General features: G+C 41.3%; 1 protein-coding gene across 1 annotated transcript; it reads left to right on the forward strand.

Moving 5' to 3' along the window:
* The first annotated feature begins 2524 nt into the window (after positions 1-2524).
* ANGEL2 (angel homolog 2) lies at positions 2525-18007 on the forward strand. The gene is made up of 9 exons (XM_041476910.1): positions 2525-2682; positions 4261-4697; positions 6842-7095; positions 8328-8397; positions 10144-10565; positions 11499-11625; positions 12302-12362; positions 14216-14379; positions 17502-18007. The coding sequence occupies exons 2-9, from the start codon at positions 4268-4270 to the stop codon at positions 17654-17656; spliced, it is 1683 nt and encodes a 560-aa protein (XP_041332844.1). The 5' UTR covers positions 2525-2682; positions 4261-4267; the 3' UTR covers positions 17657-18007.
* The last annotated feature ends 943 nt before the right edge of the window (positions 18008-18950 follow it).

Raw genomic sequence — 18950 nt, forward strand, 5'->3', positions numbered from 1 at the left:
TTCTATGGATAGGCTCTCTGCGTGCACAGGTCTGCAGAACACTTTGGTGTTAGGAAACCCTCCAGGGTTTGAGGGGTATTGCTTCCCTTCTAAGGAGCATAACTTTGTGCCACAGGACCTTGTCCTTTTGTAAGATTACCTTTGATTTCTTGTCTGTAGTGGGGTCTGTACCAATGCAAATCTCACACCTCAGATCATATAAACTCGATATTTATTTTTTTTAACTACTGTGCATGCATTCATTTAATTGCAGATGTTAAAACAGCTTTTCCTTACCAGGTTATTAATATCTCTGCTCTCATGAAGGTTTTTGACATAAAGTATTTAACAATACTTAATTGTGCATCTGTGTGAAAGATAAGAGTTCTTGTACTGAAGTTCATAGTAAGCACGCGCCTCTCCCTTGAGAAACATTTTCTTAAGGAAGAGGTAAGAAAGAGGACATAGGTTGTTAGCAGCTCACTTGTCACTCTCCTTTATTTTCTGAGAGGGGAAGAACATGTCTTCTACATCTTGTGCTGGTACACAGAACTTCATGGAAGTTCTGTAAGTTACCAAAATTTCGCATATTCAAGTACTTGAATGTATTCAAGTATCAGGCTTAGGAAATGCATGGAGCTGAAAACAGCAAGAGGCAGGGAGAGTGTTCATTTGAAGTTTGCCCAGTCCCTGAACATTTCTAGGCATCTGCTGCTAATAACATTTAGAAAGCAGGAAACTGAGCTCAGTGGACCATTGATCTGAGCCACTGTGGCTGTTCTTATGTGCAGTGTCATCAATCAAAGCATCCCTCAGTGAGTCAGTAGCCTCCATTCACTAGGGAGTTTCAAAAGCTCAAATGACTCATAAAATAATTTGGCTTCTACTTCCAAATCAGAATTTGGAGATATCTAATTCTGCAGAATATCTTTTCACATGGTATAGCCAACACAAAGTAGTAATTAGATGGGAATAAAAAACCCACAATTAAGTGTTACTGGCTTATTAAAACTTTTCTAGGTCAAGGCAAGATAATCTAGCAACACTGAGATGAGAAACAATTTGCATCATATCAATAGGTTAGTCTTTTTCTTTTGTCTGTTACACAACTTCCATATTTTTCAGGACATCTTTATTTTCATTAAAACCCAAAGCTTCCATGATTTCTTTTTTTCCGGAATCACTACTGAGATTACTACTATGTAAAAACCTTTGAAGTGACAGATCAATTTTGGTGTCCCTGTGCAGGTCAAAATACAGAAAATAACTGCATGTTATGTGTAGATTCTGCTCCTAGAAATAACAGCAGTTGTGGTTGCTATAGCTGTGGCTTACCATCTTCTGTCCTAGAAATACATCTCAAAGATAAGAATACAAACATTCAGAAAAGAACAAACCACCAAAACAAGATGGTCTTGAAAATGCAGTTGGGAGATCCTTTACTACACATGTGTAATGGGGTTAGTAGTTTCATTCTCATATGGTGAAGAAACTAACAGAAAATTTATGGGTATTTTTACCTTTCACCAGTAAGTTGTGTTCAAGAAAAGGAAAACCCAAAGTGGATCTGACACGTTGCCTAACTAGCATGCTCATCACTGTGTTATTTCAATTCCAGTCTTCCCCACCACTCCTGGGAAAACTTCAAATGTTATTTAAAGTCACTTTTATGACAGATATAAAAGGAATGCAGAGAAACGGTATTTTACTTGATTACAGTTCCTGCACAGCATCTGCACTATTCAGCACTACAATTTTCATATGCATTGTGGTACGTTTCCTTACAGTAAACAGGGCGAACATTTCCACTGTCCTCAGAAGACCTCTAGAAAGCGTTCTAAGTGCTTATTCAAGCAACATCGGCAGAGGCAGAGGATTGTTGCTGCAGCTGGTAAGCAGCGGTGCGTCTGTCAGCGGGGGCTGCAGGGCAGGCAGCTCTCCCACCCATCTCTCAGGCCAGCTCTCCCTAGCAGAGCACCTTCAGCTGCATTTTAAAACCTGACAATGTTGAAATACTCGCTTGGGTGCACGGGGTTTGGTTTTTTTCTGCAAACACTAAGCATGGTGCTGCTGCCCTAGAAATGTGCTATGGCGCCTTGAAATGTACGGCAGCTCTTTCCCGGCCCCTCGACCCTGCAGGAACACACTGTGATCCCAGGGAGGAGACCACTTATGGAAACTATCACAGAATACGCTGAGTTGGAAGGGATCCACAAGGATCATCAAAGTCCAGCTCCTGGCCCTGCACAGGACATTCTCGAGGGTCACACCTTGCCTGAGACTGTTGTCCAAATGCTTCTTGAATTCTGCCAGACTTGGTGCCGTGACCACTTTCCTGGGGAGCTTTTCCAGTGCCCGACCACCCTCTGGGTGAAGAAACTACTGGACGAGCCCAGCGTTACCTCAATTTAAACGCTTCGAGAGCCCCAGTCCGGCTGCCTACGCGCAGGTTTTGCTGCGCTCCGGAGCGGCCGGGCCCCGGCGTCGGCTGCCCGGACTAAACATGGCCGCCGGCCCGGCCCTTGGACTACAAGTCCCAGGAGCGAGCGGGAGGGCGCGGCGCGGCCGCAGCCCGTGCGGGGGATGAGGCGGCGGCGGGGCGGCCGGAGCGCGGCGGCCGGAGCTGGCGCTGCCCTGGGCTGACCCCTTCGGGGGACGCCGGGGCTGCGCGGGGCCGGTAGCGGGGCCCGGGCCCGCCCGGAGGTAACCGGGGCTGGGGGCGCCGGTGGTAATGCCCGCCATTAGGCCGAGCAGGGCCGCGATAAACAGAGGGCAGCTCGGCGTGGGGCATTCTGTTGCTGGGGGTGGGGGGCTGCGGGGTTTAGCGGGGGGCAATTTCTCAGTGCTTTTTTCTAAAGCATGTGTTTTGGGGGTTTTTTTGTAAAGGAGTGATGCCTCTTTTTGCTCCATAGTAATGCTGTGATGTCCGGGGCGGTGTTTTGTTTTTGTGTCCGCTGGACTACATGTGGTGCGCTGTGGCGGAAAAGGGTTATTTCAGGACAGGCGGGTTTTGCTGAAAGTTGTATTAGCGATTAGAGGGTGTCCAAAGGAGGGCAATGAAGATGGTGAAGATCCTTGCGGGGAACATATGTGAGGGGCGGCCGAGGTCATTTGGAGCCTGGAGGAGACTGAGACCTCATGGCAGTCCGCAACTTCCTTATGAAGGGAAGAGGAGCGGCAGGCGCTGATCTGTGCTCTGTGGTGCCCAGTGACAGGACCCGAAGGAATGCCCTGAAGTTGTGTCAGGGAAGGTTTAGGCTGGATATTAGAAAAAGGTTCTTCACCCGGAGAGTGGCTGGGTGCTGCAGCAGCTTCCCCAGGGAGCAGCACCAGGCAGCCACACAGAGTTCAGGGAGCCTTTGAAAAATGCTGTCGGGCACATGGTGTGACTCTTAGGGTGTGCTGTGCGGGACCAGGGCTTGAACTCAACGATCTTTGTGGGTCTCTTCCAACTCAGCATGTTCTGTGATTCTGTATTTCGGCTTATTTGCTCGGCTGAATGGCAGCTGGGAGGTTCTCACTTCAGCACAACTTCAAGCATATCAAGCTTTGTTACCTTTTGCTTATAGGTTCAAAATATACCTTATTTAAACAGGGAGGAAGCTGAGGTACTATTGTCACTAAGCCTTCCTTCCTGTGATTTTGTTGAGAGACAGATTTCTTTCTTCTAAAGAAAAAAAAAAAAGAAATCCACCTTTTTCTTGGCTTTAGTTGCTGACCTGTGGTTTGCTCTCCTGGAAAAGAAGTAAGAATACAGATTTACGATGGTGCTAGTGATGGCTTGAGACTTAGTACCTTTATTTCCCTGTCGTGTTGGCATTGGGATTTGAGCCAAATCAATGGCTTTCCAAAGTTCTGATGGCTTGCAGGAAAGTGGTCTTCTCATTCCTTACAAATAGCCTTATGATAAAGTTAATGCAGCATGCAAAATTACCTTTTGTAAAGGTCATTCCTCTGAGCACTTGAAAGATCTGACACTTGAATTCAACAAGGCAGAAAATAAATTTTAAATCCTTACTGAGACGGATAGGGTTTGAATGCTAAATGGCACTTGTAAATCTGGGGGGGGAAAAGGATGCAAGATGACTTTGTAAAGTCCCATGTTGCATGTCATTTAGATAAATGTTTAAATACCTTGTATGTAAATGTTTGAATATCTTGTGTACATTAACTTGTAGAGAGAATCTTCTGTAAGTCCTGACCAGGATGACTTTGCCTCCACGGCTTTCTACAGGCAGATGTAGTTGTGTGCTAGTAATGAAACTTGTGCTTTTTTGGTAGATACTCCATGCTGCCCCGCCATGTGCAGAGGCTGGGCAGAGACTGGATCACCCACTGGAATGGCTCCCAGATACTGGCCTTGAACAGCCCAGTTTCCAGCTGTATGAGATGGGCCGGACACTATCCTCCCTGGGCCTCATTTCCACTCCCTATTTCAGCTGATTTTTCAGCAAACTGGAGATTCCCTCCATTTTTTGGACCTTGGAGACAATTTCAGAACTCTAATTGGCATCTTGATAAGTACACACAAAGTTGTTGCTTTCACCTACCCAACCCCAGTATGAAATCTGAGGGAGAAGAACCATTGACAAAGAAGAGAAGACTCAGTGGCCAGGATGATACTTCAACTCCTGAACAACACACAAACTTGTGTAATCAGAAGGAAGTATCTTGTCTTTCTGTAGCACAGAAAGAAGAAAAATGTGGCAGCAAGAAAGGTAAAAGATGCTCTTTGCTCATTTGCCATGTTTATTTGTAATGCTAAATACACAAATGAGTTAGAGACATGAGCAGTAGTGCCTGCTCCTTTTGAGTTACTGCTTTTCTTGGCACCCCTCTCAGGAAAACATGTCTAAAATGATGCAGTTTTGTAATGCTGTTTAATCTGCAAACTTGTATTTTGTGCTGTCAAACAGTCTACCAGAACTAGGTTCGCTGTGCTTGGAACACAGTCAGTTGTGTGAGGGGTTGCCCAGCCTGGGGAGTCCTGAGCTTGGTTCAAACAACACTCTCTCATGTCTCTGTCACCAGGTCATGTCTGTTAACTTGGTAGCTCTGGAAAGCAAAAATATTTGGCTGACTTGCTGTAGGGCTGAGCTGGACTGGCAGTTGTATAGCTTCATTCCTTGTGCTCTATCTGAGCTCATAAACCCTACTGGACCTGAAGTGGTTTCTTTCCAGACCAGTGGTGTTATCTGTGGCCTAGAAAACTGAGAAAGAGGGCACTGAGTTTTAATGGTACATGCTTCCGGTGTGCTTGTGTGATTTTGTTCTTACAGCTGTATTCTGCCACTGGCTTGTTGGCAAGTTTTGTGTCAGATCACATCTGACAAAGCAAGCAGCATGTGGGCTTATCCAGATAAACACAGGAAGAAGTGCAGAGTTGTCTACTGGGCTTAGTAACAAAATTCCATGAAACTTCAAAGCATCTGTGCTGGCTTGTTACAGATACAGTCTTGCACATAGCATCCCAATATTTTCCTGAGCCTTGTGTATACTTACAGTTTTGTCTAGTGTGAGACAAATAGAGGGACACAGTCAAAATTGTTGCCTTCTTGAATAAATCACTTCCTTAGCAAAATAAACTGGAAATTTTATTATGACTAAAAAGGGCAATAGATGCTATCAGCATCCCAAAGGAATTTTTGGACACAAATACCTACCTATAAGGCTTAGAAACATCATATTCATTTCAGGAGCCAAAGGAAGGGACTTCGCTTTATGCCTTAATTACTGAGTCCCTGCTTGTCTTTTATCAGATAGCTTTATCTGAGAGTGTGGTTGGCATGCTGGTCCTTCCCAGTCACCCTTTATAAGGTGATGCTAATTAAAGATACCTGCTGAGGAGCAACGTGGCTTCTCTCCCACCACAGAAACAGAACTTAACTTGCTGTATTCATTGCAAACATTGTAAAGTCCTGAATAATCTAAGCACAGCAATGAAAATTACTACCCAAATAGGACAGATGGTGAGAGCTATAGCTGCAGTCTGCCACTGGTTGTAGCACAGATAACTGGACCTCAGCTTGCTCTCAGATGAGGTCAGATATAAGGGGTGAAAAGCATCTCTATGAGATTTAAGTGGAGAAATGCATTTCTTAAAAAGTAATTGGATGCCTAATGATGGGCAGATATGTTACTATGAATTTTCCTACTAATAGTAAGTATGAAATTAAAAATGGCAGAAAGGTGAAGGGAGCCTTTTCAGCAGTTCTTGGTATTTCTGAGACTTAATTTCTTGATTTCTCAACTCACTGAGAAAAATTTGGTTCATTATTTGTCTTGGGACTCCTGTAGTAGACCCTGTTGCAGCTTATGGCTGAGTTTTACAGACTGTACAGGGGCTAGTGGTGACTGATGGCTTCCTAACCCTTTGTTAGCCATGGATAGAGAGATCAACAAGGTGCCCATATGCTGCTCTAAGGAGTGTATCCCAGACTAGCGTACACCATCTGCTGAGGAGGCAGTGACACAAGGCAGTGTAAGACTCCCAACAGGCTGATTTGGCTCACCAGTTAGGCAGCCCTTCTACAAGAGCAGGGGATGTAGTCTGATTGCAACACTCTCCTTAGAATATGCCAGTTCCCCAGTTTCAAAGCAGTTGAAATCCAGGGCATATGATGGTTTTGTGCTGTTTATTTTAAGGTTGGGTTTTGGGGCTTTTTTGTTTGATTTTTATTTTTTTATCCTGATGCTTATCCATCTCAAACAGAGGGTCTGAATCACTGCTAATTGAATAAGCTTTTAGGATTATTTAAGAGATTTGAAGGACAAATAGTTGTCAGTAGAATGATTTCCAAGAGCAGTAAGAAGTCATTTGGTCTATAACATAACTTTTTTCTGCTTCATGTGCTTTTAACAGGAGCCATCAAAAGACGCTGGGAATATTTCTGTCAGCAGAGTAAAACAATGAAAATTGCTAAAAATAAAGGATCTGACCAAAGCAGTACAGGAAGTGAGGCAACATTTGATTTTACTGTCATGTCCTACAATATCCTCTCACAGAATTTGTTGGAAGACAACTCTCACCTGTACAAACACTGCAGGCAGCGACTGCTATTCTGGACATACAGATTTCCCAACATCCTACAAGAAATCAAAGAGCTGGATGCAGATGTGAGTAGAAAATGAGCATGTGGATATTTCTTAAGAACTGATAAACTGAAGTAGCAAATTCTGCTACTCTGCACTGGGGTATGAAAAAACACCTCTGTGGTTTTGGTTGGTTGTAGAGTTTATTGTTTGTTTTTGAGGACACAAATTATTTTAAGTCTTAACCAGGAAGTCAAGTCAGTAACATTTTGCTTCAATTGTTGTTCAGACCAACAAAAGTTCAGTGATAGAATCCATCCTGTTTGAGTCAGAAAACAGTACTGAAAAAAAGTAGTTGTATTAGGGAAGCCACAGAAAACCAGCCTTGTACCATTTGAAAAATGCAGTTATGTTAGTACATAGTCAGGAATCTGGAAATTAAAGTCCCTTCAATCTCTTCCTTTCTTCCTAATAAAGCTATACATCCTGTATGCATGTATCTTTACAATGAGATACCTTGGATAGTTTTCTGACAGGAGCAGCTGCTCTCAGACCATGGTAGATGCAGGTGTCCTTTCCACAGAGAAGTTTCTTGGTAAAGGACATAGATTTTTAACTATTTCATTGGTTGGAACTGTAACCTTAAATAAAGCAGAGATTTCAGAATGTTACTTGAGATTTGACTGTCCCTTGAGACCTTGAATGAGCTAATGTCAGCTGGGCAAGTGGAATGTGTTGCTGCAGTTCAGCGACAGGGGTAACTTGTTTCCCTTTGGGAGCTCAGTCCTTTATCCCAGTGGTGGCTGTAGAGCTATGTTTCTGCAGCGTGCTGGGGGAAGGCTCAGAGATGCTCACAGCTAGAGTTGGACTCAGTGATCCTTGTGGGTCCATTCCAACTCAAAATATCCTGTGATTCCGTGAACTCTCTTAAATGAGTATTTTGAGTTTGATCTTTGGTTCAGGTTCTTATAATGTGGAAGCCCTTTATCCACCCTGTAGTATGCCATTTGCCTCTTCATCCCTTCTCCCTGAGCCTTCCCCTGAGCTGCTGAGAATGTAGGAGCAAGTTACTATTTAGATTAAACTGAATCTCACGTCTGAAAATGTCTGTCTGAAAAATGAGGAATTGGGGCCTTCTTCATAATCTTAGGGAGCGCTTTCTGTAGAAGAGTGAATTCTTTAGTGGGATTATGGAGTCAAAAACCTTTTGAGTTTGCTTTTTTTAATACCTATACAGATCGGCCATCAGAGATATGCTGTAGTAACATGTTGATGTACTTACTAATATATTTTAATTGTAAACCTTTGCCTTTTAGGTGCTCTGCTTACAGGAAGTCCAAGAAGACCACTATAGAACAGAGATCAAGTCAAGTTTGGAATCCCTGGGTATGATGAAACTCTTCTCCCCTGCAGGGGTAACTTGTTACCCTTTGAGAACTCAGAACTAGTTTCCTAACAAAACAAAACAAAAAAACAAAAAAAAAAAAACCAACAAAAAAACCCCCTCTTATAGATTATAGAATCAAGTCTTCTGCTATCACATGCAACAATGTTGTGTATCCTCTTTTACTAATTCATCAAGTGCTCTCTTGAAACCACCTTAATTTTTTTTTACCAGTATTCTTGTTGGGAAGCTCTTCAAGGGGATGGTTTTTTGTGCCTTGAAACCTTCCACGTATTAGCACTAAATGTTATCCATGGTCAGTATATATTCATTAAGTTTTTATACAAGTGCTGTCAGTCAGTCTGAATAGACTTGTGATTTTATGGAAGGGATGTGTTGCTAAGGATTGATTCCATGGTGGTTTAAACTGATCTAAATCTTTTATGCCCTGCACCACCTTCCAGTGCCAGGGTCCCACTTCCATCCTGGCAGTGGTTCTTGTCTGATGCCAGAAGGACATGGTCAAGGAGCAGCACTGGACTGATACTTTTTTCTTTTTTGGTTGGTTGAGGTAGTCTAGCTCCTAGAATTGAGTGTTTGCAAAGAAGAGAGTAATGGCAGTACTGATTGAAATCCACTTGAAACATGAAACAACACTGGGAGACCAGGCTTGTGGGAGCAAGCGAGCTTGTAACTACGGTGCAGGAGGATGTGACGCTTGCTTTAGCTCTTCCTTTCCCCATCCCTAACTCCCAGGTGCATGTCGTGCCCCTTATACTGGGCTAGTTCTGGCCCTCACTAGTGAAATCCACCAGTCCAGCAGAATACTGTCCAGACTAATTTTATTTTTCTGGGTTAGTTTCTGTTGGCTTACTGAGTTAGCACTAAGTGCCACAACAAGTGGCAGGAGCAACATGACCTGAATCTTGGAGAGGGGAATGGGAATCCCTTGTTCCAGCACTGGTGTAGGCTCAAATCAACTCACCCTACTTCACTAAGTGGGCACTTCATGACTTCATATGGTCTGGGCAGGGCAGAGAACATTTTAAAATGGCAAAAACTAGATACTGTTTCAAGGTCTAAATTTTTTTCCTTACATAGATACCGTCTTGTTTAAATCACCTCTACATAAAATGAAAAAACTGGCAAATCACTATTTCTAGATGGACTTGTTTGAACTCCAGTGTTGTCATTTTATAAGTGTCTCTGTTTCCTTGGTGAAAGCTTGCAATTTGCTGCTCACTGGATAATTGCATAATTACGTAAATACATTTGAGACCTTTGTTCCATGAATAATTTTAGACATTGTGTAATGACTTAGCATGATCAAGGCTTTTGATTGGTAATGCTTCACTGGTATTACTCCTAAGCCATTCTTGCAGCATCCAGAAAAAACTTCAATGCACTAGGCCACTTCTATGTGCCTTGTGGGGGTTTCTTTGTTGTTTTGGCTTGGGTTTTTTCCCAGATGAGGAGATAAGAACATGACTAGTATCTTAGAGTATGTAGATGTTTACACATTGCGTAACATATTGGACCACATTTCCTGTCCTGCCTCACCTCAGCTAAGATTAGACTTAGTCTAATTAATAATAAGTCTGTGATTAGACTTCATACAGACTTTGGTGCTTCAGACTGTGGGTTGACTGATGTGAGAAAAGCAGCATGAGATCTTTCTGATTTTTTGTTTGTTTTAAAATCTCTATTTATACAATAGTATTTTATATTCTTAATTGCCTTTCTTGCAGGATATCACTGTGAGTATAAAATGAGGACAGGCAGAAAACCTGATGGCTGTGCCATTTGCTTCAAAACTTCCAAATTTAGCCTGATTTCCTCAAAGCCAGTGGAATTTTTTCGCCGTGATATCCCACTCTTGGACAGGGACAACGTTGGACTGGTGTTGCTGCTGCAACCCAGATTTCACTGTAAAGCCAGTGCTGCCATCTGTATTGCCAATACACACCTGCTGTACAACCCAAGGAGAGGAGACATCAAACTGACCCAGCTTGCAATGCTCCTGGCAGAGATTGCCAGTGTTGCCCCTCAGAAGGATGGCTCTTTCTGCCCAATTATCATCTGTGGGGACTTCAATTCTGTTCCTGGCTCTCCATTGTACAGATTTATAAAGGAAGGAAAGTTAAATTATGAAGGACTTGCTATAGGGAAGGTAGGCTGTGCTTCTCATGTCTCACCAAAAAATGGTTAATGCTGATTAACGAGAAGTATTTGGGTGGTGATGTGATTGTTTCCATTGCAATGCCTCTCTTGGTGCCCTGTCAGCAGCCTGCAAAGCAAAAGTTATTGCGGTTAAATAAGCTTGGATATATTAGCTGTGCCTTAGGGAATATTGTGTCCTCTCCCAGCATTCTGAAAAGAAAAACTCACCAACAATCATTCCTGAAATTTAGTGAATCCACAGAACGATTGTATCACTGTGTTTGGATGATTTTATCACTGTGTTTAAGTGTCCCAGACTTTAAGTAGGATAAAATAACCACTTAATCAAAAACCTACTGTGTTCTCTGTGGGAAGATGACTCTTACTGTAGATAAACTTGGTGGCTACAGTAATTGTAAAAGCAAAGCTGCAATTAGATGCTGAATCTCAACTGTTTCATGTTAAAAGATGTCTTGTTGTGAGCTCTTGTATGCAGCTGTTGGATGTGTCACATGCTATGTAATAGGAGTGACTGAACTGCATAAAATGAGGAAACAAAAAAAATAGCCCTGGGTGTTCTTTGCTAGTGGGGACTTGATTCAAGCCGCCATTTGACTTGACTTGCTCTCAGAAGGATCAGCATCCTGCAGCTGAAGTGTGTGCTGGGTAGCTCGGTATGCTTAGCCAGTGCTGTCACATTGCTAAAAGTGTCCTTAGAAGTGTCTCAGTATCACAAGAACCATCTGGAAAAACTGGGTACCTGCAAAGAACTTGTTACAGACAAACAGAGTGGATGTACATAAAGGGTGTTATTTTTACAGGGATTTGACTCATTATAATTATTCCAAGGGGCTGGGCCTTTTTCCTTAAACTTGACAAAAAATGTTCACTTATTTCAGGTTTGTTTGGTTTGTCTGAAAAAAAAACTTCTTGTCTTTCTCAGGTCTCTGGACAAGAACAGTTTCCAAGGGGACAAAGAATCTTACCTATTCCAATTTGGCCAAAAAAATTAGGTATTTCACAAAACTGTGTATATGAAATAAAACAGCAACAAAAGGAAGAAAATGCAGGTCAGTTTTTGAATTAATGAATTTTTGTGAGCCTTTGAAAGTACTATTGAGCTAGTACTGAAAACCATACATTCTGTTTTACTGGGGGAAAAACAGTGAGTCTTGAGGTTACAGAAATTTCTTGTTGGGCTCATTGGAGTGTAAAGTGATTTATTTATAAACTTTGCAAATTTGAATCTTTATAAGATAATAGTTCGAAATTCCCTTCAGGAAATTGGTGTGCAGTGTTTAAGCTCCTGTGTTTGCATCCTGAAAGCCAGCTGTGCTGTGATTGGGAAAGGGAGGGGAAGGAATGCAGCACATGGACATAGTGTGGACCTGCATTCTGCCTCAGTGTTTATGAATTACAGTGTTGGCACTTCATGGAACAGTTGGGAAAAGCAAGTGATTCCTTGCTGAGTATGGCTACATCTTTCATCCACTATTTTTTCCTTTGACGGAAAAAACAATTTGAAATTAATGGGACATAATATAAAAGAGTCTTTAGAGGGGATGTTACTAATAGAAAAGAAGAATTTAATCCATCTTGGTGAATTGTATCTTGCCAGATGGAAAAAAAAATAAGTGTACTTAAAGATACCTTTTTTTTTTTACTGTAGCTTTTCTCTAGCTCTTCAGCATTAGTCTCACTTATATTCTATTTTAAATATAAATTGAATTTATTTTTATTTTCCAGGAGAAAAATTGGAAGCAGCAAAACCAGACAACACTCAGGAGATTGTAATAGCATCTGAAAAGTATGTATTGGGGAAAAATGTGGAAGCCCTTGGCTGGTTACGTGGGGGTTGGTTTTGGTTTTAGACCAAATTTATATCTGATTCCAGCTGTCAATACCTGATGATCACCCAACCCCATCTGCCTTTTTGGCAAAAACATTGTTCATTTAAACATGAAAAAGCTGATCAGACAGCAAAAGACTAGAACTGGCAATAATGTAATGTGTGTTCTTCCAGGAACTTGCAGATATTTTTTCAGAATGCAGGGCTGAGGTATCAGTGCTGTTTAGAGGGTACTTTCTGTCTGCTCATTAAAAGAATGCTTCTGGCATTTTTTGTCTCTTCTTGACATAAACAGAACATCAGACTCTGTAGGGACATTGCAAGAAACATGGAAACTTCAGTCCAGTTGCAGAAGCCATGTTTTTAAAAGTGGGAGAGGAAAAAATAAGACAATGTTGTCCAGCTGCTAAAGTATTGGTACTTCTCTCTCTTTTTATTGTTTTTGCTACACTGGTTTATGGATGTATAAAATCCTATAATACAGTGTGAAACTGGGAGGAAGTAGGGAACGGAACTGGAAAGGTCATAAAATCTTCCTTGTCATGAGTTCTGTGGGAGTATTTAAGTTCTTTGAGTCTGAGAAATGTGGAGTATTATGGATTTGGCAATACAACTTTCACTCAGAAGGAGGAAGCCATGGCTAGAATGCTGAGGAGGAAGATGTAATGGCTTTTTGAAAGCAAGAATATATTTGCATTTACCAAACTGGTAAAGGCATATAAAGTAAGGCATAGAAGAAGGAAATTGCCCTAAATGTATGTATGGGATGATAGGCTCCAAGTCAGCTATTTCTTACCAGAAATGAGATCTTGGTATCACTGCAGATAGTCATATTAGAACTCTTGGTGATAAAAAAGGTGCCATGGTATTTCTGAGAGAAGAAGTAAATAACAAACAGGAAGCCCTATGCTATGGTTTAAAACTATAGCATGCTGAATGCTTCTTACAGTGCTTTTCTCCCTCATCTTAAAAGGGATGTCATGTAACAAAAGCAGAAATCACTACTTGTCTGTGTTATACCAACTGGCATGTTTGTCTCTGCTCTGAATCAGGCAAGGTAACGTGCTGATTTTTAAAAATTTTTTTTTAATTGCTTGGATTTCAATCAGAACACATTGCAGCCTAGGTTTAAAATGCAGGATGAGGCAGGTACAGCTGAGGGATGGATGATTTGTAGAGATGATGGAAGCAAATGTCTGAGAGACAGGAGTTCTTTTGCTGAAAGGTGCAGTTTTAGAGTTTGCTTTCAAGATTGAAAAGACAGGTGAGACAAGATGGGCTGAACTGAAAAGACAAATCATGGTGAGACAGAAAATGGGACCCTGAGTGGAGGAAAGACTTAAGCATAGCCTAACTTGGAATTTGATACCTCTAGCTTGGGGGAGGAAAAAACGACTAAAACTGAATTTCTGTTTATGCTGAAGGGTCTGGTTAGATGAGTTTGTGTTTTATTGCTTTCATATGAGTTGCTTTCAGGGATATTTTTGCCTGCGTGTCAGGGAGAGATTGCTGAGTGAGGACATATGAATGCTTACAGAATGTATATGGAGTTAAAAGCTATCTATAAGTAAAGTGTCAGCTATGCCAGTTCTCATCAGCAATTTTACTTGAAAATGCTGCCTGCATTTTGCTTCAGAGTTTTAGGCGTCTCACACAAAAGGCTGTGGGATGGTTTCCAGGAGAGAAACACTAGTTTGCATATCCAGATAATTCATTTTGTTTGTAAGCAGGAACTATTTGGTATTTCTTCATTGCTTATTCCTTCTTGATAATGCAAGAAAATAAAATTCTTTTCTTTGATGTATCTTTAGGTTGTCTTCGAAATTGCGGCACCATTTTAAATTGTCTTCAGTGTATTCTCATTACTTCCCTGAAACTGGGATACCAGAAGTGACAACTTGTCATTCCCGAAGTGCTGTCACTGTGGATTATATTTTCTATTCTGCAGCAAATGATGATACTGTTGACCAGCCAGGTAAGGAAACCAACTTTTAATTTTCATAAATGCTAAACAAGAATATTTGTTTGGTGTTTTAAGAGGAGTGTAGTGATGATTTCATCCATGTGAAGTTCCTCACAGGTTTGTGGTAGTGCTTTGAATGTCAGGTGTTACCTGAGAAACGTGGCTGACCTTGTCTGCTCATCACAGCTGGACTTGTAGTGCCACACAGGGCACTACAACCTTTTCATCTGACTGAACATCTCTGTAGTTCCTGTCTCAGCATGGAGACAAGCTGGAGGTACAGGAAAGCAGCAGTGGAAGTAGCACCTGAGAAGTACTGCTGTCAGTAATGCAGGCCAGACCTACGGCAAGGCAGTATTCCCAATCACCTGATCAACACAATGGTGAACAGCAATTTGTGATGTGCATTAAAACTGATAAAGGAACCGTTTCCTGGCAATTTACTTCTCAGCTTGTCTTGCAGTAATTTCTGCCAAGTAACAGACTCTTGGCCTTTGCTCTGAGCACGGTCACTGGCACAGGCCCAGCTGTCACTCTCTGGTTTGCAGTTGCAGCTAAAAGTCACCAGATGGTGCAAGAAAGTCGCGGTACCTCTGTGGGAATTTTGTGATAGGTATCACAGTGTTTCTCCAAGCTTTACTGCTCTGGGATTCGCTCCATGGGTGCTTCTGAGCAGTTTGCTTTCCATGCCCTCGTGAGTTCTGTGTTTTGTGCCGTCAAACATCAGTGCAGTGCTAGCACATAAATGTCTCTGCAGAACTTGGAGCAAAGAAACCTGGATTCCATTCCTGCTCCCACTGCACAGTGCCACTGATTTTTATAAATTAATACTGTTTTTTCAGTATGTGGAACGAAAACACCACCTTCATCTCTTGTAACTTGAGACTAGATTGTTAAAATTCATTGAATCGATTCACAGAAGTCTCATTTGTCATAATGTGCACAGTAAATGCTACTTAATGTAAAATGGCAAATACAAAAGCTTTGAATGAAAAGCGACAGTATGGGAAGTATTTAAATGACTTTGGAATGCCATGTGATTTAATGCAGTGCTGTGTGATTGCAGAGTGCATCTCTGCACAAAATTTAATCCTAGTTCACCTGTTTATATATTTTTTGCACCATCATTATATATTTTTTGCATCATCAGCACCATCGTTGCTTCAGCAGAGATACAGCACTTTTTTCTTTTTGGACTTGTTTTTCAAATAGATTGTTCCTACATCAGAGTACAGAATGGAACCAAACTTGAATTTTCCAACTACTTTAAACTAGTACAGTTTTTATTCATGAGCTCTTAGAAATTAAGCCTGGTTTGGATTTTCAGTTTTCTAATGACCTGGGCCTCTGTATTTAAAGCTGCCAGTGTCTGTACAAGTGAATTTTAAATGTGGTCTAGGCTCACAGATTGTTTTTTTCCATTTAAAGGGTTTTATTTTAAAATATTCATGCTTTATTCTGTCATGTTTATCCAGATATTTGGTTTGGTATTCAGGATTTCCTGTAACCAGGGTTCAGTATCTACCTAAGTCCTGCAGGGCACAGTTTTGCTGAGTGTACTAAATGACATTAACCACTGCATGCAGACCAAGCTCTCTGTGGCAACACACTGCTCCTTTGTAGATATGCAGGTGCTGTCCCAAATGATAAATTTGTCTCAAGACCTGGTGGATATGTGCTCTAGAGCTGCCAAGAGATCTTTGCAGTAAAAAAGCTTTTCTTTAAAGCAGCAAACAGCTGCTGGGTTGTTGAAGGGCTGGAAAGCTGGCAGATGGCAAAGGATGAAGCTGTTGAACTCTCTGAGGAGCTCAGCAGTTGCTGGATAGTCCTTTAAAGTATCTCTTTGGGAAGCCAGTACCAGGGCAAGCCAGGAAGTTCTGAATTTGCTGAGAACTTTCACACAGAAACTATTTCTGTCAAAAGTTACAGCTGCAGTTTGTGCTGGTCCTGAAAGCACTCAACTTGCCCAGGATCATCTCTGCACTCTAAAAGCAGTAGGTAAGGTTGCTGAGTAGTTGTCCAACTTGAATACATAGCTCAGGAAATCTAAATTTTACACATCATGGAAGGATCTCAGTGGAATTTCTCCACCTGAGCTGAAAAAGCTGGTTGCTCTTTGATGATGGGCAAATCATGACTGACAAATCTAGTGGCCTTGAGGGGCAATAATTGTAGAAAATTGTAGAAAAGGGAAGAACAACTGAATATCTACCTTGTGCAACGCATTTGACATGGTCCTGCCCAGCAGCTGGAGAGATTAATTTGGTGGCTGCACCACTCCATGAATTGGCTGGAAACAAACAGTTGCCATCAATGCTTTAAAGTCCAGGTGGAGAAAAGTGGCATTTCTCAGGGATCAGTATTGGGACCAACGCTGCTCTATCTGTGCAAGTGTCCAAGGTCAGGCTGGATGGAGCTCTGAGCAACACAGTCTAGTGGAAAGTGTTACCTGCCCATGGCAAGTGGGTCAGAACTTGATGATCCCTAGCATCCCTTCCAACCCAATCCATTCTGTGTAATTGTGCAGTAATTGCAAGGCTTGAGTCATGTTCACTCTTGCATGAGCAGTGTGGTGTTTCATCTGGGGAAGGAGGTGGGGGTGGATTTCTTAGGCAGTTACAGGAATAGGTAGCAGGAGATAATGGAGATCCCTTGCTTATGATGAAAGGGAACAGAAAGCTAGAATACCTTCACCCTTATGAGCAAAAGTGTCCATATGACCTGCCTGCTGGGGAACTGTGTGCTTGAGGATACAGAAATAAAATGTTATGTGAACCAGTAGCTCTAAAAAGATGCTTACCTTCACAAGTGTCAGCTGTTGTCCAAAGTAATGGACTGGATTATATGAGGCTTTTTCAGGGGAGTTACAATGGACAAATAAATGCATTTTCCTTTTTATTTCTATTTACCCCTCCACAAAATAGTGTCCTTCTGAATACTTTGAGCTCTACTGATGAAACTGTTTTGAGTTGTAAAAGAATTTCTGAACTGTTGTATTGGTGATTTTGCATGGAACACTAACAACTGTGCATTATTGCTGCCATACTGTTTTCCTCCTTCTACATCTATATGAACATGTAATATTTTACCCACACTGATAAACATTGCCTTTTGGTTGGTTTTTTTTCTAACAGGAGCAGAGGATTCTTTTTGTGGAGGTCTGAGACTTCTTGGCAGGCTGGCACTTCTAACAGAGAAAGATCTTTGGACTGTTAATGGTCTTCCCAATGAAAAGAACTCTTCTGATCACCTGCCACTGCTAGCAGAGTTCAGGCTTATTGAACGGTAATATTGAAAGGACTTGTGGTGTAGGTAAAGTTCCCTTTACCTTCTCTCTCATGGGATGATTATTATTTTTTTAAAAGCTTCATTCAAGCACTGCTGGTCCGGTTCAAATAAGTGTTCCTGCATGCTGATTTATTAGTGTTGTGTAAAGTAGACTTTCTAAAGGGACTTCCTTTTTAAAACAAAAAAAAAATGTTTAATTTACTTTATGAAGTCTTTTAGGGAGAAAAAGGATTTTACATTAGCTTCCTCTTTGAGAAAGGAAAACATCTGTGCCAGACTCCAAATGGCATTATTTTTAATTAATATGTTGTAAATGATTTTTATTGTAAATCACAGTAAAAAGGACTATTCTGAGAACTGTGTGTTTCCTCAAGCAAAGGGAACGTGTTTGTGTGCCTGCAGCATTTTATGAGTTGAAATAATGTTTTACTACAAAGGTGCTTTGTGGACACTTCCATCTTAATACTTCTGCAAAGGAATTTACTCAGTGTTGTCAGTGCAGAGGCTGCAAGACTGAACTTTCAGAGAAAGAAAGTCATATAGGCAAATACTTATTCTTTAAGAATTTGCTGCTTAAAATTCTGAGGGCTTATATCTAGGTAGCATTCACTGAAATCTTTTTTAAAGAATCTGAAATAAAGTTAAGCTTAATGAGCACACCACATCACAGGAAACTTTACTGATCTATGCAGGAGCAAAAAAATTAGCCCTTGACATCTTGAGGTTTCATACATATTGAACAGCTGGTGATAGGGTGGGGTTTTTTTTCCATTTAGTTATTAAAAAGCCCAGGTTCTGTCTTAAAATGACAGATCCTGAGGTTATTAAATTATCATGGTTTTATATTTACTCTCACTGTGCACTCTAAACATTCTGTATAAAATATAATTTACAAAGTAATTAAAAAACCACTAGGCTGCCTGAATAGGAAATGTAGAGGGGCTGGAAACAAATCTTGTAACTTGATCAAACAACACATGGATGTGTATGTTGAACCAACTTGGAAGTAACAGAATTGTCTTTCAGTGTAGTGCTGGAAAACCTGCACCCATTCAGACACACTTGTCTCCCAGAAGCACTTGTGGAATTTTCACCTGTGTTGCCTTTCCCAGACTGCAGACAACTGCAATTAAAGAAGCTCCTCAGTCCATTACAAAATATAAGCACCTGCCAAAACATTCAGCTTACATTGCTGAAAATTTGACTTTGGTCATAGTCATAGGTAGTTGTAATTGAACATAGTAGTTGTAAATTTCTTCTACCTATTAACAGTGAGGTTGATGCTGAGGATGACA

The sequence above is a fragment of the Pyrgilauda ruficollis genome, unplaced genomic scaffold (genome assembly GCF_017590135.1).
Source record: "Pyrgilauda ruficollis isolate IOZ18807 unplaced genomic scaffold, ASM1759013v1 scaffold4, whole genome shotgun sequence".
NCBI lineage: Eukaryota > Metazoa > Chordata > Aves > Passeriformes > Passeridae > Pyrgilauda > Pyrgilauda ruficollis.

Excerpts from the sequence above, each read along its gene's own strand:
- ANGEL2 (XM_041476910.1), top strand. The coding sequence starts at position 4,268 with ATGCTGCCCCGCCATGTGCAGAGGCTGGGCAGAGACTGGATCACCCAC. Across the intron at positions 4,698-6,841 it reads AAAATGTGGCAGCAAGAAAG|GAGCCATCAAAAGACGCTGG; the intron begins GTAAAAGATGCT and ends TGCTTTTAACAG. Across the intron at positions 12,363-14,215 it reads ATTGTAATAGCATCTGAAAA|GTTGTCTTCGAAATTGCGGC; the intron begins GTATGTATTGGG and ends ATGTATCTTTAG.